This window comes from Cygnus olor, chromosome 2, assembly GCF_009769625.2.
Source record: "Cygnus olor isolate bCygOlo1 chromosome 2, bCygOlo1.pri.v2, whole genome shotgun sequence".
Classification (NCBI taxonomy): Eukaryota; Metazoa; Chordata; class Aves; order Anseriformes; family Anatidae; genus Cygnus; species Cygnus olor.
Window position 1 is genome coordinate 80,253,121 of NC_049170.1, and position 23,255 is coordinate 80,276,375.

Below are 23,255 nucleotides of genomic sequence, written 5' to 3' on the forward strand. Positions count from 1 at the left end.
CATGGGCTGCACTTAGTAGCTCCAAGGAGCCATGCTGATGCTCAGTGCCCAGAGATGCTGTAGATATTTTCTGTACAACAGATCCCCACTTCAGGTTTGCTCAAGGTTCCTGAGCTTGATAATAAACACCAAATTTGGTGCCTTGGCCCTTTGAAGATCTCTGAAGTGGGGCTGTTAATTTCAGTAGGACCAGGAATTTATTCTTTTTTTTTTTTTTTTTTTTTTTACTGAGGAGGTATTGAATCTATTGATTAATTACTATTTTTTTTCCAGAATGATTTCTGTGATGCTTTTCCTCAAATATCACAGATTGTAAGCAATCCCACTTATGTGCCATAAAGTCCTAATAAATATATATCAGGCTTAAAAAGCTCCCACAGATGTCACTATTTCAATGCAACCTACTCATTCTTCAGAAGCAGAAAATGAGAAACATCTCCAGCCTGAAACACCTACCCATCAAGAGATTTCCAATTGCTTGTTCTATTTTCGAGAGGGTTGCCAAATGGAGAAGTCCCACTTTAGGAGCAGGGATTCACACCTGAACGAAGTACTGGACGTCCCAGAAGGGCAAATGTCGAAGCTTTCAAGGACTGGTAATTTGAACTAAGAGCATCTCAACGTATATACATATACTGCAGGAGACATGCATGGCTAAAGTGAAGGTTTTTTTTCTTTGGATTTACATATTTTCACAACCTACTTTAAAATAACCGAATGGCAGTGTAACATCTGCTCTGGTAAGCCTTCCTGCATTATTTTCAGGTTAAGGCATACACTGTGGATTCAAACAAGCAGCAATGGCACACTGAGGTCAGCTGAAGCTTGAGCTTTTTTTCCAACAGCAATGTTGTGCGCCGTGAGCCAGACTAAGTGTGCAGAGCTGAAGACAAATGAGTAGTAGCAAATTCCTCAGGTAATACCGTGAACTGTGCAGCTGAGGTGCTCGGTTCTTCACCAGACCCCCATCTCATCCATTGGCTCATGATAGCAACTTCTGCCCCAAAGGAAGCTCTCTCCTTTTGTCCTACACCTGGGCTTGCTGGCAAAGACCTGCAGAGTCCCAGTGCTGAGAAATCAGCTCTGGCAGTTGCACAGCAGCCGTTCCTCTCTTGAGGCCGTGCATGGGACGTAAGCCACGCTTGGCAGGAGGGGGTTTCCCTTGCTGTAGGTAAGATGCTAAGCAAGGCTCAGGCTGGGGAGAATGCTACGCTCTGAGCACTGACTGCTTTGCATGGTGACGGCGAGAGCTGTGTGTCTAATTTGGGCAGCAGCAGATGGGTCTCTTAAGACAGCAAGAGACTGGCACTACCAGCAGAGTGAAGGGATAACGTGTTCCTTCTGCAGCAGAGATTTCACAAGTGACTCATGACTCTTCTGCAGCTCACGCTGGCATCACTTGGTCTCCATAACCGTGACTGCACATTTTAAAGGTCAGGATGTAAAGCTTCTTCGCCAAGCACCTCTGAGTCCGTATTTATTCTGAAGGACGTTTGGTGCACACGGTAGCTCCTTACGGTCTGACCGGGATTTTGTTCTTCTCCTGCTGGCATAAATGTAGAGATGGTGAAATAATCCAGCCAATAAATCTCTCAGGAGAGTTTGATTCCCGGGTGCTCGTTGCATACACAATTATCATGTACATGACTAACTCCAGGCAGGCCTGGTGCTTGGGCTCTGGCGTGTCGGAGCCACACCTACATTCCTCCTGCAGGCCCTTGTTTAAGAGTAGATTTCAATTAACTTTAATCAGATGTTTAAGGTGGCCTAGGTCTTTTCTTCTGCGTATAGGTGTTTAAATTTCACTGCCCTACGCTTAAGGATGTACTTCACTGCTAACTAGAACAGGGGCTGATTTGGGGATGTACTCGAATGGCCTTGTGCCCAATGGTCTAACTTAAGTAGGACTTCCCAAGACAGCAAAACCCCAGTGTTGTCAGAACTGTGCACACAGATTGCCTGTATGCACACGTCCATGGGCTCATTGTGAAAGCCCACAGCAGTGGTTCACCTGAAATTCCCTGCAGTCACTGGCCTCTCTGCAATATCTGAAAGCCCAAAGCTGAATGCTTTCGGAAATCCCATCACTCTGTCCTCCCCAAAGTGATTTCTCACCTAGATCAGGCAGTAGCTTTCTGCGCATATCCCAGTTCCAGGTACAATGTATAATTCATCAGCACGATTCATTCTTACTTCAAATCACTGTGATCCAAATCAATGCAGACTGTCCTCTGTGGTGGTGGAATTTCCATCAGCGTAGGGAAAGTGCTGGCCAGAAGATGCAAATGATATGAGTATCCCAGTGCTAGTATATTCTTTGCTCTCCCTAAATTCTCGTTAACTGTTATTTACTATTTTACATGGATAAGAGCAAACCAATACAGACTGCCATTTGTACCATGGGTTGGAACCCCGTGCAGGTAGGCAGCCCGCTCCGTTCGCACACAAGCTGAAATTTAGCAGCTTGGTAATGTTTCAGTCTTTCGTACATTTCTCGTCTGCATCCAGCTGAAAACAGTAATAATTCACCTTTGACAGTAATGTAAAAAAAGGGTTGTGGCCTCAGTTCAGCTTCCCTTGAACGGTGAACTGAAATTTGCAACCGCGTTTCGTAACATTGTCTTTATTGGCCAGCTTGCCACAGAGTCCTGGGACAGGTGACCTTTGCAAATGAATAACCAACAACTTTGACTTTAGAAATAGGCTTTCATAATGATGTTAATCCCAGGGACACACCCTCAGCCTACACTGAACTTATTTTCCAGTAACTTTAAATCCAAAGCTATGTGTAAACTATTTAAACTGTGTTTAAAACAGTGTATTTATTCCTGCACAGGGTGCAAATGAAATCAGGACTATGGGTCATGTTCTGAATTTCACTAGTTACATTAAGTCCGAAAAATGCATGTCTTCATTCCGCACATGCGTATTGAAAAAAATCTCATTCCTTAAACATAGCTTTAGCTTTCAAAACTGTCTAATAATGTACCATGAAATGATCTATCCATCATGTCTAACCTTAAATGATAAAGACTTCCTGCCAATACCATTTTAAATTTACTTGAAGAGGAAGTTATGGTATCAGATTTTTAAAATCAGTATTAAAGCAAGCACTTAAATACATTTTTCCGTTATTGAAAATATAATCCGGCTGCAAATTATGTGTTTGGGAAGATGGCTAAGTAAATGTCGCCATTTTATCAGTTGACTTGGTTTTTGACTGAGATCCAACCTTAGAGGTGATACTGACACCCTAACCCTTCCACATACCATCAGGCTGCCTTACTCCAAGCCACTAGGCCCCATCTGCACCCATTATGCACAGAGGAATATAAGCTTGTTCAGCTCATCCTGAAAAAGAGGACGAAGGAAAGAATAAATGAGCTCAAATATTCAAAAACCATTAAAGCAGTAAGATTTTTTTTCAATGTAATAACGTATTGATTTGTCAGGTTTTGTTTTCAGTGAATTTCAAATTGTCGTGTTCTCAAGACTTTTTTCTTCCAGAGAGTCCTGACTAAAAGGTAATGATCACCTGTTTCACAAAAGGTAAGCTACTCAAAAAAAAACGCCAACTCTCATAAGATAAATGGCAAATCATGAGTGAGCAAAACTGCTCCAAACCTTTATCGGGGATCTTTACTTGCTGCTCTAGTTAGGCTATTCCCTCCGTATGTACCGCACCATAACCAGCTGGTGTGTAGCTGCTTTGAGTGATTTGCCCTTGTTTTCCTGCAAGTCTATGGCATGCATCATGCAGAAGTTGCAGTTCTTTCTCCCATCTCCTCTAACATGCTGCTAAGAAAATCAGATTAGAACATCTCAAGGGCAGTGTATCACAGCAGTGTTTGTGCATTCCCCTGCTGCTTTCTTCTTCCATTCCCAGCCCTGAGTTTCACTTTCATTTCCTCTGGATACTCAGAGTTTCAGTCCTTGTTCCACATTGTCCTGTTTCTTCTTGCTGCCAACTTCCTGAGCTACTGAAATGCTTCTAAGCCCACTTAGAGTATCTTTGTCTTCTTTTTGCCTTCTTACACCAGTCCCTTTCCTGTTTTTTTTTTTGGTTGTTTTGTTTTGTTTTGTTTTTCCTATATTTCAAATCTGTTTTCCTCAGGTATCATAGTTTAAACCATTAGAAAACCAGAGATACAAAGGGGCTGAGTTAATCAGGTACTTAAGCTTAGTTGTGAAACTTAGCATCAGCTTGGGAACTATCACATTGGGATGGATGTAGGCACATGCTCAAGTATTTTCTGGACTTGGGGAGTGTACTTTCAACTATTACCCTCATGCATGTGCAATTTTTCATACCTTTGTGGACTTATGAATGGTTCAGCGGACTTACTCTCATCGCCTTTCTTCCCTCCCACCAAAATTAAATTCATTTTCCCCTCTCCATGGTGTCATCTGTTTGGAACTATGTCACATTTTATTCGAATCACACATTGTTAAAATATGAGAAATGTTATTTCTAACACCCATACAATTTTAATTCTGATCCTGCAAGTTCTATTCAGATGAAACAGCCGTTCAAAGTAGAAGCCTCTGGTCATGTTTCAGTAAATCCATGATTTCAGCTTGGTATATCTGCTGCGATAGTCATGGCTGATTTTATTTGGAAACAAAACAAAACAGAAAACTCATAACAATGAGACAAGAATTATTGCTTCATAATGGTAAGAAAATATTATCTTGGGATATTATGATAACTGTTCTATTAACTGTAAGTATTTGGAGTGATTCATCGGTCCAGCCAGGCACTAATCAGTGAACAGCACAGGAAGATAAAATGTAAGAATAAAGGGGTTTATGAGACCTCTTACACCTACTTTTCACCTTACTGGTTCTGGGACTGATGAAGAACTGCTAGCAATCTGGGAGAAAATGGTAGAACAATTTCTTGCTCCCTGCTACATTTCTGCTGTCACAAGCCTTGGAAGAGGCCATGATGGCAGTGACAATGGTCTGTGAAGGTAATGAAAGAGGGGAGTTTGCTGATTCGGGTTCAAGTCTATTTGTGTTACTAGAAGAGGACAAAGCAGCCATTAGGAAAGTATAAACCTAACATATACTACCTAAAAGTTTATTTTTTAACAGAATGTATGTATGTGAGTATATGTACTTACCGAGTATATATAAGAAATCAGGATATGGTTTAGTCTGTAACCACCACTGAAGAGTACACTGAAGCTCTGTGTCAAATCTGAACGATGCATGCAAGATTATTACAATCTGCATGACATTTACTTGGTTGTTTAATAAATAGGCTCTTTCATGGCAGCACAATCAGCTCCCGGACAGACAGATAAGGGGGGATTAGCAGCGGCCCTTCGTACTTTGTTGCTGTAAGCTGTTTAGGGACGCTGCTCTGCATAATTCTAATTAGCGGGCCACATTTTGTTCTTCACCGTGATGGGACGTGTTTTGCGATTCTGTTTGCAGTTACACCGTCTTTATGTAAACGTGTGGGAGCCGGAGCAAGAAGCAAGATTGCTCAGGCTGTTTAATCTCACAATTGCGGGCTCCCCGCAGGTCTGGGAACAGAGCAGGGCGGCAGCAGCTCCCTCACAGCGCCCACCCTTATGGAACCCTTCCTCCTGGCGACAACCCCCTCATAGCGCCACACGGCCCCCCGCAACGGCCCTAACGGCCCCAACGGCCGCCCCGCCCAGCGGTCGCGAGCGCGCTGACGTCGGCGGCGCCGATAGGGGCAGCAGGAGGAGGAGGAGGAGGAGGACGGGGGGGCGCTGCGGGAGCCGCCGCCCTCCTTCCCTCCCTCCCTCCCTCCCTCCCTCGAGCCCCCCCCCGTTTCCCGGCACGCACCGGAGCGTTGCCCCCGCGCGCGCCTCTCCCGCGCCGGCAGGGCCGCGGCGGCGATGAGCGGCGGCTCCGCCTGAGCGCCGCCACCCCCCTTCCTCCCCTTCCCCTCCGCGCCCAGCCCCGCAGCCGGGCCCCGCGGGACGCTGGCGGCCGCCCCTCGCCGAGGATGCTGAAGATGAAGCTGCCCCTCAAGCAGACGAGCCACAAGGCGGCGGCGGAAGAGGCGGTGGCCGCGGGGCTGGGGCTGAAGGAGCCCGGCGCGGCCCTGGACTGTCACCTCCAGCTGCAGCAGCTGCCCCGGCCGCCGGCCCGCGGGGGAGCCGCCGCGGGGAGGGGGTGCGGGCCGGACAGGCCGAGCCAGCTGCACGGCTTGGGAACCGGGACGGGGCCCGGGCCCGGCCCGCCGCCTCCCCCCGCCGCCGCCGCCACGCCGAGCGCTGCCGGTGGCGGTGCTGGCGGTGGGCCCGGCGCGGCGGCGGCCCGCACCGACAAGGAGACGGTGTACGAGTGGTTCGGGCTGGTGCTGGGCTCGGCGCAGCGGCTGGAGTTCATGGTGGGGCTGCTGGACCTGTGCAACCCGCTGGAGCTGCGGTTCCTCGGCTCGTGCCTGGAGGACCTGGCCCGCAAGGACTACCACTGCCTCCGCGACTCGGAGGCCAAGGCCAACGGGCTGAGCGACCCCGGGCAGCTCGGCGACTTCCGTGACCCGGCCGTGCGCTCCAAGCTCATCGTCTACCTGGCCCTGCTGGGCTCCGAGAACCGCGAGGCCGCCGGCCGCCTGCACCGCCTGCTGCCCCAGGTGGACTCCATCCTGCAGAGCTGCCCGGCAAGGCGGCCCCCGGCGGGCGCTGCCGAGGAGGAGGCGGCCGAGGAGGAGGAGGACGACGACGACGACGTGGTGGTGGTGATGGACGGCGCCGGGGAGAACGGCCAGGCTCCCCCCCCCGCCGCCCAGGGCCTGGGCTTCGGCGCGCAGGAGGAGCTGCTGCTGCTCTTCACCATGGCCTCGCTGCACCCGGCCTTCTCCTTCCACCAGCGGGTCACCCTGAGGGAGCACCTGGAGCGCCTGCGGAGGGCCCTGTGCGGGGACCAGGACGAGGAGGGCTTCGGCCGCCCCCGAGCCCAGGTAACGGCGTGCCCCGCACCCTGCCCTCCCGCTGGGCGCTCTCCCCTTTCTTCACCCCCTCCCCGCGATTTTCTAGGAGCCGAAGCGAAGCCCCCCACCCCCGTGGGATGGGCAAAGGGCACCCAGAGAGCCCTGCCCCCCTTCTCTGTAGTGCCTGCTGCGAATGTGGGGCTGTGACGTAATACTGCCCGGTATGACGTGGGGGGGGGGGGGGGGTTCTTTTTCTGGCCAGCCATGCTTTCTGGTGCGTTGCTTTTTGAGCCCCCGTGTTGCTAGAGCGTAGGATGCAGAGTGCCCGTAAAGCTCGAGTGGCTGCCTCGTACGCTGCAGGCCGCTGAAGAAGTTGCACGATGCAGAAGTACAAGTGGCAGCTTGGCTAAACTCATAAAAATAATCATAACGCCAGATCGAAACCATACAGCCTGAGAGAGCTTGCTCCAGGGGCTCCAAACAATAGAAGGTGTTGGGACAATTTTCACGTGGAACCTGCTCTCCCCCCCAAAAACGAGACTTGGCAAGGATCAGGGCTGTAGTCAAGGGTCAGCGGCCGCGAGGCTGGTTCTCAAAAGCCGTGTTCCGTGAGGTGGTTGAAGGCCTTTGGGAAGGGGTGGTAATCGTTTTACTAAACGAGCAAATTAAAATGTCACAACTGCAACTTCTGTTCAGAGAAAAGCTTAATTTCTGGGTGGCTGTCAGGAAGCAGCAAAGCACATCTTGAAAGCAGATGTGCCACTTGTTGCTGGAAGGTGGCTGTCACAGAGCGAGGACTCTCCATGAGTGGCACTGAAGCATTCTCATATGCAGCAGCAATATCTAAACGCGGGTTTTTCCCCCCTGGCCACCCATTGCTGCCCTTTTGGTGAATGTTTGCTTTAAAAAAAATCCGCCCCATATTTATGCAACCAAGTCATCGTCTTGGAGCTCTGCAGTTTTTGGTCTATAGATGGCCTCTCGTGCAAAGAGGAAGAAAGGGCTGGAAGATAGGTACTTACAATGCAGATAGGCTGTTAAAACCAACACGTTCATCAGGGGCTTAACAGAAAAAGGTACAAACATTTTTTTTTTAAATCTACTTCTGGTGCTGTCCAGTTCATCCACTCACAGAAAACTGCTGTGATTCTAAAGGAATGGCCCTTGATCTGCTTGGTAAAGACAGGATGTGCTTTTGAGGACTACTGAAAGGAGACAGGGATTTTTAAGACTTCAAATATGCTAAGTACACGCTTGTACCATTTTAAGGCCAAAGCACATTTGGCAGGTCATAAACTAGTGGGTGGATGTTATGGTACTGAAATCATACTGAATTCATAGCATAAGTCCAAAAAGTGTTTATTTTGGCTTACTGAGCTGTATCGAGTCTAGCTCTCCTAAAATGAGTCCTGCAAGTCCCTGTAGAGGGGGGGGAGGATGGGGTTACAGGAAGTGGTAAGGCTGGACACTGCTGTTGCTGGGTTTGAAGTGCTAATAACTAGAAGCACGCTTCCTGACTGAAGCTGGCACTTCAGCTCTAAGTGCTCAGCATGCCCCACCAAAGGCACTGGGAGAGCAGGCTCCCATGAACTACTGGAATTGCAGTCTGCTCTGTGTGGCGTTCTGGCTTCAGCGTAAAAGCAGGCTTCCAAGTTGTGGCGGTTTCTTCTGCAGAGGGAACACGGAGAGATCCGAACCAGCTTGGCTGAACATGCATGTCACATATTGCCTGGTCTGCGCAGGGCTCAACTGCATGCCTTCTGCAGGGTGTTTTTTTCTTACTGGTTAAACTGTAAATAGAGCAGAGCCTCTTCTGGGAAGCAGTGGCTGACAGGGCACAGAGGGACTGATGTGTTTCTGCCGAGGTTGTTCGGTTCAGGTTTGCAGGGACCCTGACAGGTGAAAATGGAAGGTGAGGGAGTCAGCGTGGCTCAAGGCTTCCCTCACAAAATGCCGCTGTTCCGTTACACGGGGCCGGATTTAAATCCTGTCAGGCGCCCGCGTGCTTGTTCCCCCACCCGCGCCCCGCGGTGGCTGTGAGGGCCGGGCCCCGCGGCTGCGGCCAGCCCCCGCCCCCGGCCCCCATCATGGCGCCCCCCCGGCGGCGCTGCGGGCCCGCCGGCCCCGACGCTTCCCGCCCCCTCCAAGATGGCGGCGGCGCGGCCTGCGCTCGGCGTCACGTGCCCGCAGGGCGGGATCCGCCCCGGCCCGCACGGGGGGGGGGGGGGTGCGTTGCGTAACGGGGAGGCTCGCGGGCGGCCAAGGGCAGCGCGCCGTGGGGGCGCGTGCGGCTCCCCCTCGGGGGGGGGGGGGGCGCTATAGGTTGGGGGGGGGGCGTTAGGTGCGGTGAGGCCCTGGCACAGGCTGCCCAGGGAGGCTGTGGGCGCCCCATCCCTGGAGGTGCTCAAGGCCAGGCTGGATGGGGCCTTGGGCAGCCTGGTCTGGTGGGGGGTGTCCCTGCCCGTGGGAGGGGGCTGGCACCGGGTGGTCTTTAAGGATGTCAGGTAGTTTGCTTTTTTCTCATGCTTGGGACTGTGTTTTCTGGTTAGGGTCTGCGCTGTCTGGTGACGTCGAGCTCACGTGGAAGTTGCTTCTTGACAAGGATCTAACGGGAGACCAAGAAGAGCAGCGATCCTATTCTAATGATTATTTAAGAACCTAACACTTTGTAACGATACCCTTTTACAAATTGAGATGGAAATGATCAATAGACTCAAAACTTGTGAGGGTTAGCACTGTTGGAGTGGGATGGGCAGAGGTAGGATTGCCTTATAATTGCATAAACTTGTGTTCTGAAATACTATGTTTATTTAAGGTCGAAACACCCGATATAATTTGCAGATTTCTAAATGAAGATGTAGGGGAAAAAAAAAGTCATCGATGCATTAAGCTGTGCAGAATATGGACTTTGAATCTGCAGTTGGTGTATGAAAAGAAGGTAGCAGCATTCACATCTGTAGTCATAAAAAACCTTACTAATGACCAAAAAGTACGCTGATACCACTATCGTATATCAGTTTAAGTAGCAGAACAGCTTAATTCTGGTGTTGATCATATATGTTTAATAAGTCCATCAGGATCAAACCTGTTCATGGCTTATCTTGCTCGAACCCAGATCTATGGTCTGAATGCTGAAATATCAAAGGAGGTCTGAGTACATACAAACATAATAAATGTGGCTTGCGTTATACACAGGAGCATTTAATCAGGAGTACTTGATGGTAATAGAACTAAGGTTCTGCTGAAATAAGCAATCTCCTGCAGATAATGGCTTGCTGAACAGTTTTGTAATTACTTGGCTTGAGGATTCTTCACACAGAAAGTCCCTACTTAAAAACAAAGGGAAAGTTTCTATTTACAGGGTATTTTGTTTAGTAGGCTTCTATTTATAGTTTATTTTGTCTGCAAATTAGAAGAGTGCTTTTATGATTGATCTTCAGTGACTTGCAGCAGCACCAGGTACTAGAACTTAATTTTAGATCCTAAGAGCTCTGAGAGAAGAAAAACGCACGCAATCCCATTTTGAAACTGCAGTGTACTCAAATACTCCTTTAAGTATCATGGTGTCTGGTTTAAATAAGAGACAGAAGGATAAAGATGACTTTTTATTGTTGGCAAGAATCTTTTAAATTGTGGATGGTCCAGCAAACTACTAGAGTTTTACATGTTTTGCATATTGAGATACAAAGTATTCTGTCTCTCTCAGTGACTGTAACATCCTTGTCTCTGAACAGAAATTTCTCTGACTTGAAACAGGAGTTGGGGGTGTCCAGAAACATTACTGGAAGTCTTTTGGGAAGGAAGTCATGGATAGATAAAAGCAGCTCCTAAAATGAAAGACCTCTGTTTAAATGTACATGTTAATGCTCCAGGGAACTGCAGATGGAAAACTTAGGTGGCTTTCAGTTGCTTTAGTCATTGTTCAGCTCTAATTTTGAGGTATTAAGACAAGATTGTAGCCTTGCCCAGTCCCTTTATGCCAGCCTTCATCAGCCTCCCCCTGGTTTCCCTGTCAATTTTTTCTCTGTTGTCTTAAATAAGCACCGGGGGGACTGCAGATGTACCCATGGCTTCCTAATGCTCGCACTTGCGTTGCTGCTAAGCTGTGGCTGGGTTTCCAGTGTCACTCAGTGTTGACTTACCTGTCGACAGCAGGATCTCCCAGGGCTTGGGGTACTGAGGGTTCTCTGTTCTTCCTAAAGAAAAGGACGCGGACGGCAGCGGTGAGATGGCTGTATCTATGGAAGCACACTCTTCCATAGAAGGTCTGTAGCTTTATCTCTAGTCTTCCATAGGAAGTCTGTAGGTTTATCTCTACTTAAGTTTGTTACCTCATTTTCTTGCTGATAGCAGTGTCTAGCCATATCAATTTAGAAGACATTACAGTGGATTCTCTGTAACTGTAAGTAATACTAAATGTCTACGTTTCCTCCAAGATATGGTGAATTTTTGTAGTATCTTCCAAGTCTTAATCATTTATACTTGGAGAAACTGAAGCTTGCGGAGCACAAGCTCAGAGATCTGGCTGGAAATTGCACTCCTTTGTGAGCTTGTTGCCTTTCCTTGGCCTCTTAATCTTGTCCTTTTTGGTAGAAGAAAGTAAAAACACATTTAACCGTGAAAGGGGATTTGATGCCCTGGGAAGTGTCTTAAGAGCGAAGATAAGAAAATGGCAGGCTTTCTATTCAGAACTTGAACAATATATATGAAAGAAAACTTTTAAACCATGCTTCTTAGATGTATTATTCTCTGTCAGTAGTTAGCAGTGGCCATGAAGGCATTGTCTCCTCTCAGAACTAATCGTGCTTGAACTATTCTTAAGGGGCAAATATTTTTCTGAATCTTTCTGTCACCCTAGGTGGCTGTGAGAATAACTTTTGTGTATCAGTCTGAACTAACACGTTCCTGTAATCTTCTTAGTACTGAAGCTACACGAAGTTGTGGGATGAGCAACCAACCGAAGATGCAGTAACATCTAAACTGCTGCATTACTGGCTTTAGCTTCAAGATCTCTGTTTCGTGACAGGCTAGCTAGGTTAAGCTGTGGTTTAAATCCAGGTAAAAATTGTGATGCAGATGAGACTTCAAGAAGTTGCTGTGTCTCTAGCAAACACAAGGTGCAGTCTTCTACCAGCATTGTAAATCCCTGCTGTAGCTGACATGTCTGGCTCTTCAAGGTTAGTTGTCATAGGGCTTGACAGCCAAATTTAATAATCCTGCATTAGAGGTCGGTATACCCTTTGTCTCAAAATTGTCATGGCTTCACAGTGCTTCAAGTTGATCAGTATGTGATTGCTGAAGCTTTTCTGTGGTGTACTTTTCCACCGTGAATCAACCGGTGATTTTTCAGAAGTTTTGTCTGTCTCACCATGCTTTATTGCTGCCTCTTAGAGGTGAGCTCTTAAAATAGTTTCACTCTGAACATCAGTGAAGAACCTGGCCTTGAGCACTCCCAGGGATGGGGCATCCACAGCTTCTCTGGGCAACCTGTTCTGGTGCCTCACCACCCTCTGAGTGAAGAATTTCTTCCTTATATCTAATCTAATTTTTTTATTGAATTTAAAACCATTCCCCCTTGTCCTATCAAGGGATCGCCCCCCTCAGCCTGCTTGTTTCTCCCCAGGTTGTAGGACTTCACAGTTCCCGTTGCTGAACTTCATGAAGGCTTGTGTCAGCCAGTGTCTCCAGCCTGCAATTATAAGTAGGATAAGCGTTATTCTTCTGGAACTTGATTCTGCACCTGAAAACCGAGTTAAGAAGGAAGCCTTTGTTTGCTGGCTGTGGCCGAAAGAGAGTTAATTGTGTAGATCTTCGTGGTGTTAGATCTTGAGGTTGATTCTGCTCTTGGACTTGTCCCACAGCTCTCTGCATCTCAGATCAGTAGGGCAGTTGGTGCGGTTGCTTAGTGGAAAGCTGGCAAACAGAAGTGTAACTTAGCAATGTCAGTTGGGCAGCTGCCTTCAGTCTCGACCTTGCATTTGGCAAGCAGCTTGTTCAAGGCAGTAGTGGGTTTTTTGCACGGGAGACAATCTGTTGCAGCAACAGATGTCAACATTAGCAGATCTGGAAGAATTGGGTCTGCTGCTGCCCTGTGTTTTTGCATTGGTATTAAGTGCATGTGCTGGATTTCCCTTAAAATATACGATAGCATAAATGCTCTATCCCTCTATCCAAACTACAGCAAGAATTAAGCAATAGAGCGCAGATACAGATATGTGTACGTGTGGAGTTTCACCTGACTTGCTTCTCAAGAGGTGGTACGGCCTTTGTGCCGCCGTGGCTACGTGGCCGTGTATCTGCTGCGTAGCTGTGAAGCACTGAGGATGGTAGCTTGCAAGCATCGTGTTGAGCAAATCATGGCTTTAGTACTGTAACTGGCACCAGATCTTCCAACTCGGGGTGTTCTGTGAGTCTCTAATCTAATAAAGATTATTCTGATGTTACACAAATTTCTCTAAGGTACGGATGCTGCAGTTGAGAAAGTGTGGTCACAAGTTAGACCTTGGTTCTTCCAGGATGCTTTCTTCAACGTTTGTTAGTTGGCATCTGGTTTTGTTTGCCAATTCCCATGTGTACATGAACAGATAAGCTGCGCTGCTTTACATCTGCACAGCCTGCAAGGCTAAGCAGTGCTGTCCCTACCAGCATGTTGACGGAAATCTTGCAGAAAAATAAGATTTCCTTTTTGGGTGGTTAGAACTAATCAAGCCATCCAACTGCTGCAAGCAGGTTTCCCTTGTTAGTGCTCATCAGAGCTGATGCATGAATAGCTCTTTTATGAAAGGGCAATGCAAACATCAGAAGACTTATGTGCATCACTCTTGATGATTAGTAGGTTATCCAGTAACAGATTTCATTACAGATTGCCAAACGAATACCGGCACGGCACTTTCTCATCGGCAGTCTGCACTAATAGAAGGCAGAGCGTGGACATTTGCCGCACATAGACTAGCTGAGACTTTCTCAGCTCTCATGTGTTAGCTATGCAGAGTAATGTCTTTTTGAGCAGGGCTCTCCATTTTGAGCAGCTGATGCTGGTTTCCTGTGACTAAAAAGACATCTCAAGTGGTAGGTGTTTTCTTTAATAAGGTACTTGGTTTCAGCCATATGAGCAATGACGTTCCAGCTACAAAACTCTGGTATAGGTAGTGAGAGCAGACATACCTTAGAGCACTGTTTTGTTTCATTTAGCTTTCAAGGAGAAATGTAGCTAATGCCCTAGCCCGTCACAAAGATCTGTGAGATAATCAGATCAATTATTTGGCAACTCGTTTGGGGCCACCCACGTTACTTGCTTCACTGTATTTAATCAGCAGCACTATGAACCACACAGAATCCTTGCGTGTGAAAGCCTTGCAGTGATAAAAGCCTTTGCAGGAATTAATCTTATGCTTGCATGTGTTGTGTGAATCCATTTTATTCATCGGCAGGTGTGGTGGGTTAACCTTGCTGGTCACCAAGTGCCCCTCAAGCCACTCTCTATCCCCCTCCTCAGCAAGGCAGAGCGGGGAGAAAATTGGATGAAAAAACTTCTAAGGTTCTGATAAGGACTGGGAGATGGCTCACAAATTACCACTATGGGCAAAATGGACTCAGCTTGGGGAGGATCACTTGGATGTATTGCCAGCTGGTAACAGGAAGGCACTGAGAACTAAAAGCAACCAAAAAAAAACCCAACCCACAAAACGAAAAGCGCCTTCATTCCACCACCTCCTTCAAACCAGGCTCAACTTCAGTCTTGACTCTTTGACGCTTTTCCCACAGAGCAGTGCAGGGGGTTGGGGAATGGGGGTTGCGGTCAGTCCATAACGCTTCGTATCTGCTGCTCCTTCCTCCTCACGCCCTGCCTCTGCTCCAGTGTGGGTCCCCCACGGGCTGCAGTTGTTGCCGGGGCAGGCTCTGTGCCTGGCCTCTCCATGGGCCGCAGCCTCCTCCAGGCCACATCCACCTGCTCCACTGGGGGCTCCTCCACGGGCTGCAGCGTGGAGATCTGCTCCATGTGGGACCCATGGGCTGCAGGGGGACAGCCTGTTCCACCAGGGGCCTCTCCACAGGCCGCAGGGGAACTGCTGCTGCCTGCCTGGAGCACCTCCTGCTGCACTGACCTAGGGGGCTGCCGGGCTGCTTCTCATGTTTTTCTCACTCCTCTTTCTCACAGCTGCTGCACAGCATTTTTTCTCCTTTCTTAAATACGTTATCATGGAGGCATAAACAGCATTGGCCAGTGGTGGGTCCTTCTGGAGCTGGCTTTTACCTAACATGGGGCAGGTTCTTGGCTCCTCACAGAGGCCACCCTTGCAGCCTCCCTGCTGCCACAACCTTGCCAGTAAACCCTATACAACAGGAAATGACGAATACAACTAGCACTAAACGTACTGACCATTGACAGGAACTCCTGAGCAGCATAGGCAGTGTTAAAGGGCTCGTGGTTGTGGTGTGACTAGCAGCAGGTAGCAGCCATTTAATATTTGTTGGCCCTCTGGACTGCCTGGACCTTCCAGTCACTCGCAGGCCACTCTGGCAGTGGCACTTAAGTCTTACTTCCTTGTGAGTGCTTGATGTAGGACTCTCATAGTAGCTAACGAAGAGTTGTAATGCAGCTTAAGCACAGGATCTGTAGCTGGCACAGAAACAATGTTTGCAGACAGTAAGCTGCAAGGTAAAGCTATGACTGCCCTAGATAGCCTACCGTCTACCTCCTGTATTCCAGCATGTGCTATGAAAGCTATCATTCACCGAATACATGTAGTACATATTACTGGTTTAACTTGCTAGGTGAAGAATTTTTTGATTGAATTATGATCTATTTACAGTTACGATAATTTATAAAATTATCAGTGTCGGGACTTGTCTAAATACAAGCTTGAACCACATAATATATTGCAGAGTAGAGGGAGCCTTCAAATGTGGATGTAGTTCACCTCATACAGAGAAAGCTGCCATACGTAGGAAAGTAACCACTCCAGAATAAGACTGCAAAAATATTTCAACACTATTAAAACACTCATATATATAGTAAGTGAAAAGTAGTTGTCTAGCATTAGGAGGTGTGGCAATAATGTTTACTGCTTCTCTGATATCAGATGAACAAAATGTATCTTTGAAACAAATTTTATTTCTAAACCCCTCTTCTAAAAAGTGCTTCCAATTTCTTTGACTTCTTAGCTATTAGTTACTTATTAGAATTGTAATTTATTTTTCTGATAATCAAAAGAAATAGCTTGACTTGAAAAGCAAGAAGAAGGTGTGACTTCAAATTCAGTAGTAGGTCTGTTTGTGAGCTAAAGAAAAGGCAATTGATGATTAGGTGGAAATCCTAGCTGACACCTTCAAGTGAGTGGAGCACTGCTTTCAGCTCTTACAATCATGATTTCAAAGGTGGAAAAAGACATCTGAAAGTAGAACAAAGTTAATATCCACTGTCAGAGTTCATCCAAAAGTCTGTTGTCCTCTACATGCGATGTGGATGATGGCAAAGCATGTGGATGTAGTTTAAGGAAGGACCTTACTTAGATAATTAACACTGACCATCTCTACAGGAAGACATTCACTCTTATTCTAAAATGTTTGCTGAAATTGTTAACTTAAGTAATCTGGACACAGCTGCTTAATCATAGTAGCGATGCTTTGCATGGACAGTCTTAAATGAATCACTGTTTTAACAGGATAAATTTAATTCCCGAATGCCAACAGTTCTGCCAATAATGCATGACCAGGAGTTAACACTTAAAAACTGAAATGCTTGCTTTTGGCTCTGTCCTCGGATATTATGAAATATCTGGTGAAATGGTGTCTTTGGAAGTCTTGAAGAGATCTTAAAGTGGCTCTCTCCAGGGCATGCTTGTGAATTTCTGTTTAGTAAAATAAGTTTGCAAATTGGCTTAGAGCTGTTAAAATGCAATCTCGCAGATATGCAGCTATTTTCCTTTCTTGTTCCAGGTCTGACATTATGCTCACAATTTATTAGACATTTAAAGCATGAAGTGATGTTTTGGTCAGTAAAGAAGTTTGCTGAGATCATCTACTGAGTGACTAGGGATTGGTGTGAGTTTTATCTTGAGGAAACAGCAAGTGCTCTGTATTTTAAGGAAGACTGCTTTGAAACCTGAAATTACTGACATTCAGTGCAGAACACAAACCATACGCTGCTTTGGATGAAACAGCTGAAATGTCTTTCAATTCCTCTGAGCGTTTGTAGTGCAATCTAAAGGGCACGTTAGATGTTCAGTTGCTGATTTTGTACCGCTGTGGATGAGACTGATGAAAGTTGGATTAACAGTATGCCCAGGGCAGGCTTGATGGCAGTGTGATTACTTGGGTCCTAAAAGAGTCATGTGTTTTGTTAGGAGTTGCCTCAGTTTGTACCCAAGCCACAGATGCTGTAAAGCTGGTTTAGTAAAATGAAGCAAGCTGTAATTGGGACATCTGCAAAATCTTAAAAAGTTCATTCTGTAAGGGAATTTCGATGTGTTTCAATGCCTGTGCTTCCTCGTTCTGGTGTACTTTTTGTGATGGTCTTGGGTCTGTCCTGGCAGCTGGTTTGTCCCATCAGGAGTCCTTCAGGGAAAAAAAAAGATTCTTTCACATTCTGGTACTTATTTTCAAATATCTTATGCTTCCTGTATTTAAAAATGGTAAGAATACTGACTGAAGATTTGTCTTTTCCCTCTGCCTTTCTCTTGTGAAGGTCTTTAATGGAGTAATGCTCTTCATCCTGAATGAGAGGAATAAACTTTGAACTTTTAGTATACATCTACAACAAAAAGTGTTCATTTCTCCCAGAAACTTCATTTGTTTTAAGACATTCTGCTAAGATTCAGGGTGCAGTGAATGCCCCCATCTAACTTCCTTCTTTTGAAAGCTTTCCTGAGAAAACTGACTTTTGCTCTAGCATCCAGTACTCAGTAAAAAACAACCAAACAAAAATAGCATTTCATTGATGTGTTTGAAACAGAGAACCTTCTCTCCCTCTGTGTGCTGCCACTGCCCCCCACACCAATCCACCATGCCACAGAGGTCAAGATATTTGCATATTGATGGTACTTGCATGCATGTACTAAGCTCATATGTTATACTACATGCTACAGGCAAAACCAGATGTCTCACTTAATAGACAAATCTAGAAACTCGCTAGCAACTTCTAACATTTCCTAATTCTACACGCATGGCTTTTTTAAGGTCTCGTTTTGTGTCTTTCCTTGAAATGTAGAATTACATTGGTCAACTGGAGCATTTACAATGTTTCTGAGTTTTATGTTGGTTAGCTGGTTTGGTTTATAACAAGACCTGGTCACTGAAGGGCATGTAAACAGTTACATTAACATTTTATCTCAATTTGGGAAAAGCTATACAGGTTCATGTTACAATTAAAAACAAAAAACACCAACACTTGAAGTTCATGCTCATCTGATACTTTTCTACTAGGTTATCATTGTTTGTTCTTTTACTCTGGGAGTTTGTCCTTTTACTCTGAGAGATCCATCTGTGTTATCTGAGCGGTATGACTTGCTGTACTGTCCCTCCTTACGCACTGTATCAAAGGAGTAAAAATTCTTGGCATATCATTTTGAAGTCTGCATGCAGATATGGGGGGAAATGAGCTCTGAGTCCTTCCCTTTTCTCTGTGGAGGAGAGGGTGTTGATGGCAACTGGTTGTGTGTGTTCTGAATGTCTGGTTAGCTGGAGGTGCACGGATTTGGCTGTTAGAATCGTATGTCCCGGTAGACTGTCCAAACAGATATTCATGATTTCCTATGCAGAAGAGGTGGCAGGCTGAAGGTACAGTGCATTAATGTAACTGGGGAGAATATGTTTGCAAAGCTGTGAGTAGATTACTTCACAGATTAGTAACCGAAAGAGTTCATACTAATAGTAAATTAGCACTGAAGTTCTGAGTTACTCCTCTTGAATTGTCCACCTTGAGATAGACTAAAGGCACACGATCTGTCCCCCACATCATTCTGCTTTTAAAATAAAGTCATTGTTACAGTGGAGGTGATAGTTGACGGGGGAAAAAAAAAGTAAGAGTTGAAATTGCTAGTGATCATTTTGACTCCTCTCAAGAGCCTCTATTTCTATTTTTTTCCTGTAGAATACAAAATAACTGTTTTGGGGGGTATCTTCTGCTGTAAAGAGTATGTTTTGATTGTAGGCATTATATTAATATACTTTGTTTTTCTTTCCTTCTCGATTTAGAATGACTTTTCCCATAGTGACTGCATGTCAAGTACTGAGACCAGTTTGCTAGAACGAACCACAGCACCTCATGATGGACTACCGATGGCTTCCCATAGACCTCAGCGAGAAGGTATGTATTCTAAAGTTTCTTTTCAGGAGTATTTTGAGGTGGTTTTTTTTTTAAGGCTAAACTCACCTTGGAGTTGTAGAAATCTTACTTTTTTCTTGCTGCTCGTCTGAATGAGAAACTGCAATGGTGGGTAGGTATAATAGCTTCTCTGCTGCCTACTTGGTCTTATCTTTATTATGGCAGGTTGTCATCCTTGTTAGCTGCTAAATACTTGTGACTGCATGCATGAAAACCAATTGCAAATGAGTGTCCTGAAAAAAAGTGCTATGGCATTTGGAAGAAGGCAAAAAAACTTAATGCCACTGTATTAGTGTTGTTTAATTTTTTGAAACAAATTTAAGCATACTGTGAAGCCATGAATAGCTTTTGCTAATCAATTTAGTTGTATTTGATTAGCCTTAAAAAAAAAAAAAAAAAGGAAGAAGAAAGAAAGGAGGTTTTATAGAAGTGGTAGTTCAGAGAAGTGGGAGGCTTTCCATATAGAAGTAAGTTGTATTTTGGATCTACAGGGAAGAATAAGGATAAGACTTCAGAGCACAAACAGAATTCGTTTGTACAATTGCCAGAACAGTTTGAAGAAATGAGCATTATTGAAAACAGATTTCTTCTTACTCTTTATTCTCCAACAAGATTAGCAGATCACTTGTCTACTCAAAATAAGCTTACACTATCTTCCGGTTAGTGAAGAGTTAGCAATCTGGGAAAACCATTGCTATTCTTTTGTCCTGATAAATATCCTTTTGTCTGTATTGTGGAGATTTAATTACACTTTGAAGACAGGCAATTTGCAAGTTTTAATTCCTTACCAAAAAAAAAAAAAAAGATTATGGCAGATTACAGACAACAAACGTATTTGAAAACCTTGTACAGAGTTTTAAGAACAAAGTGTTCGTATTCACAAATTAGAAACAGAAATGGGAGACTCATCAGTGACATTCCTGAATTAAATGACAGAAGCAAAGCAAAGATGAATAAACGAGTCTAGCAAAGTACTTAAATATTTCTCAGTATTTGTATTGTATTTAGAAACTACAGGGAAGGATCAGAATAATTTTGTGATATTTGTTATATTAGATTTATGGTAGAGGTTGCCTGCTACAGTAATCTCCAGACTGGGTTAGAAATAGCACTGACAGTAAAACTTTTTTTTTTTTTTTTATTCTCAGCTTTGTTGATTTTGATTCTTAGAAATCTCAATTGATACTTAAAATGGAAGCAGTATCACTTAGGTTTGATTTAATTGAATTGAATGTGTGTTGCATTCAGAACAGATTTAGAGATGCAATGCACCTTGTTAGTTTGCATGTTCAAACATTTCATCTTGGTCTAGCCATTTAGAGTATTTAAAATGTGATTGTGGAAACTGGATTTTAAAGTAGGCTATTGAATCTGTGAAGCTAAGGTTGTAAGGCAATTACGCGGTAATTATCTGTTGTGTAAAACTTAATAAAATTGAGCATTTAACAGCAGCAAAAGAAGTTAAGGAAGTTGAAGGTACTACATTGTGTAATAAAATTTCTTTATATTAGAAGACAAATATATTTAGCATCGATAACACTCAATAGTTTAAAATAGCCACAGTCTAGTTAGAAAAAATCTTGTCTCTATGTGAATGTTAATGATCCTGATTAGTTTCCATAATTAAATATATGCATATGGTGAAATAATGGAACTTAAAACATTATTCTCAATTCCAGTTATGGGAATCAACTTTTTAATTAGCTTCTGAATATCAGTCCAGCTGATGGTATTGATTTTAACATTGGCTGTTAAGGAACTGTAGTGCACTAAAACTGATGTTAGGCCATAGCCCTTTTTCTAACAGTGCTTTTATCTATACCAGAGAGGTAAAAATTCAGTCTTTCATGATATATAGATGTATGTTATTATTTGGCATCCTTAGCTCGTCTCAGATTTTTTTGATTTTGCAATAAATAGTCTTCAGTAATTGATCAAAATGAACTGGTTGTCCAGTTCTTGTAACTCCCAGGTAAAGGGTTACAGCCAATGTACACCATTCCAACCCAGTGTTTGTCACTCCTCCCAAGAAAAGAATTGGGAGCTGAATACTATCACTAGGCTTGTATGCCTATTTATTATTCTGATTTTTAGATTTGTTAAGTTGCTAATACTTAGTTTTCCCAGGACTGGCATATTCAGATGGGGATGATACTTTAATTGTAACTCTAACAGAATTCATTAAAAGTGTTGAAGTTGGATGAAGTGGTAATTAGTTAACTTCCAAGGATAAGCTTTGTAACACATACTTGTAAGAAGTTGGTAATTTTAATTGTTATGAGTAGTTCCCGATATGTATCCCCTGTTTAAAAAAAAAAAAAAGGCAGTTAAGAATTGAAAGGAAAATGTTAACTGGTAATACCTTCAAAAAGAGCTTCAAAAGCACTGAAAAGAAGCATTCATGGTGCAGAGTTGGCAGAGCTGTTTTTGAATAAAAATTTTTACATGTCATGATCACGCTTGTAAGGGAACAAAATTCTGTTGAGTTCTTAGAACAGCATAGCAGGAGAAGTGTAAAGCCCATCTCAGCTATACGAGGATTTTTATATACAGTATTACCTGAATAATATTTTGTGCTCTGAAGAGTATCTCCAGATCCTGAAGGCCATACATAGCTGCTGCTATGTCACAGCTAGAACTTGTCTATTCCTGAACAAAGCAGACTGTGGGGAAGGAATGTTTAAGTAGTATGTACTTTAAAGAACCCTTCTTCCTTTTCAGTTCAATCTAATGATACTCTGTGTGGTATGATCGTAGTAGCCTTCTGCTTCTGCTCTTCATTTGGCAATGTGCACTTGCAGCCCACAAAGCCAACCGTATCCTGGACTGCATCAAAAGCAGCATGGCCAGCAAGGCGAGGGAGGGGATTGTCCCCCTGTGCTCAGCTCTGGGGCGCCCAGCACAAAAGGACGTGGATGTAGTAGAGCGAGTCCAGAGGAGGGCCATGAGGATAATCAGAGGGCTGGAGCACCTCTGCTGTGAAGAAAGGCTGAGGAAGTTGGGGTTGTTCAGCCTGGAGAGGAGAAGGCTCCAGGGAGACCTTACAGCGGCCTTCCAGTACCTAAAGGGGGCTCAGGAGAGCTGGGGAAGGACTCTTTGCCAGGGGGTGTACTGATAGGACAAGGAGGAATGACTTTAAACTAAAATAGGGTGGATTTAAATTAGATATTAGGAATAAATTCTTTACTCAGAGTGCGGTGAGGCCCTGGCACAGGCTGCCCAGAGAAGCTGTGGATGCCCCATCCCTGGGAGTGTTCAAGGCCAGGCTGGATGGGGCTTTGGGCAGCCTGGTCTGGTGGGAGGTGTCCCTGCCCATGGCAGGGTGGGGTGGAATTAGAGGGTGTTTAATGTCTCTTCCAACCCAAACCATTCTGTGATTCTATGATTTCCAGTTTGCTGATACTCACTTCTGACTCCTTTACGCCTTCACCGAGTGTTTCTTCCACCTAAATGCCTTTCAGAAATGTGGAATTCAGTTTTCTCTTGCTACTACTTGACATTTGAGAAACAGATGTAGAAGGCACTGTCACTGTTCTTTTTCAGCGTTCATTACTTCTTGGAATAAAGAAGCAACTTGACTAATTTTCATTGCCTTTTCACTCATAGTGGTTAAGGATATGTTTACGTGACTTTAGGTTCAAGTAACTTCTGGTTAGTGCCCAGATTCCTGTGATCTGCAATGAAAGGGTTGTGGGTGGTCAGGTCTGAGAAACGCTTTGTAGAGAACAAGGTTCCACCTGCCCCCTGCAGTTTGTTACGGTAAAATAGCATCTGAGAAGGAGCTGGGTTATGCGAGTCAGTAAATAATGTATGGCAGTTCTCAGAGTGGCTAGGTAAGTAGGTACGTTTTCAAACTGTAATTTTAGTATGCACGATAAACTGTTTTTCTTTCAGCTGTGCACATTGAGAAGATAACCCTGAAAGGAGTACCAAGAAAAAGGGCTGACAAACATTTGGAGTACACATTCAAAGTAAGCAAATAACCCCTGGAACGTTGGTATCTTCATGATATCT

At 44.9% G+C, this 23,255-nt stretch overlaps 1 protein-coding gene and 1 long non-coding RNA gene across 4 annotated transcripts in view; one reads left to right on the top strand and one right to left on the bottom strand.

The window, feature by feature from the left end:
• Positions 1-272: 272 nt before the first annotated feature.
• Positions 273-5,637, bottom strand: LOC121065248. Its single transcript, XR_005816959.1, has 4 exons — positions 5,127-5,637; positions 3,271-3,351; positions 2,116-2,268; positions 273-1,543 (listed from the first exon to the last, which is right to left on the bottom strand). It is a non-coding gene; the product is annotated as an uncharacterized LOC121065248 (long non-coding RNA).
• Positions 5,638-5,737: 100 nt separating this feature from the next.
• ZCCHC2 (zinc finger CCHC-type containing 2) overlaps positions 5,738-23,255 on the top strand; it is a 42,872-nt gene continuing 25,354 nt past the window's right edge. For 2 of the 3 annotated variants that reach the window (XM_040547956.1, XM_040547957.1), the window contains exons 1-3: positions 5,738-6,946; positions 19,112-19,223; positions 23,136-23,212. In XM_040547956.1, coding sequence (XP_040403890.1) covers positions 5,987-6,946; positions 19,112-19,223; positions 23,136-23,212 — 1,149 coding nt within the window. In that variant the 5' untranslated portion in view covers positions 5,738-5,986. The remainder of the gene's footprint in view (positions 6,947-19,111; positions 19,224-23,135; positions 23,213-23,255) is intronic. The other variant, XM_040547955.1, reaches the window with a different exon arrangement.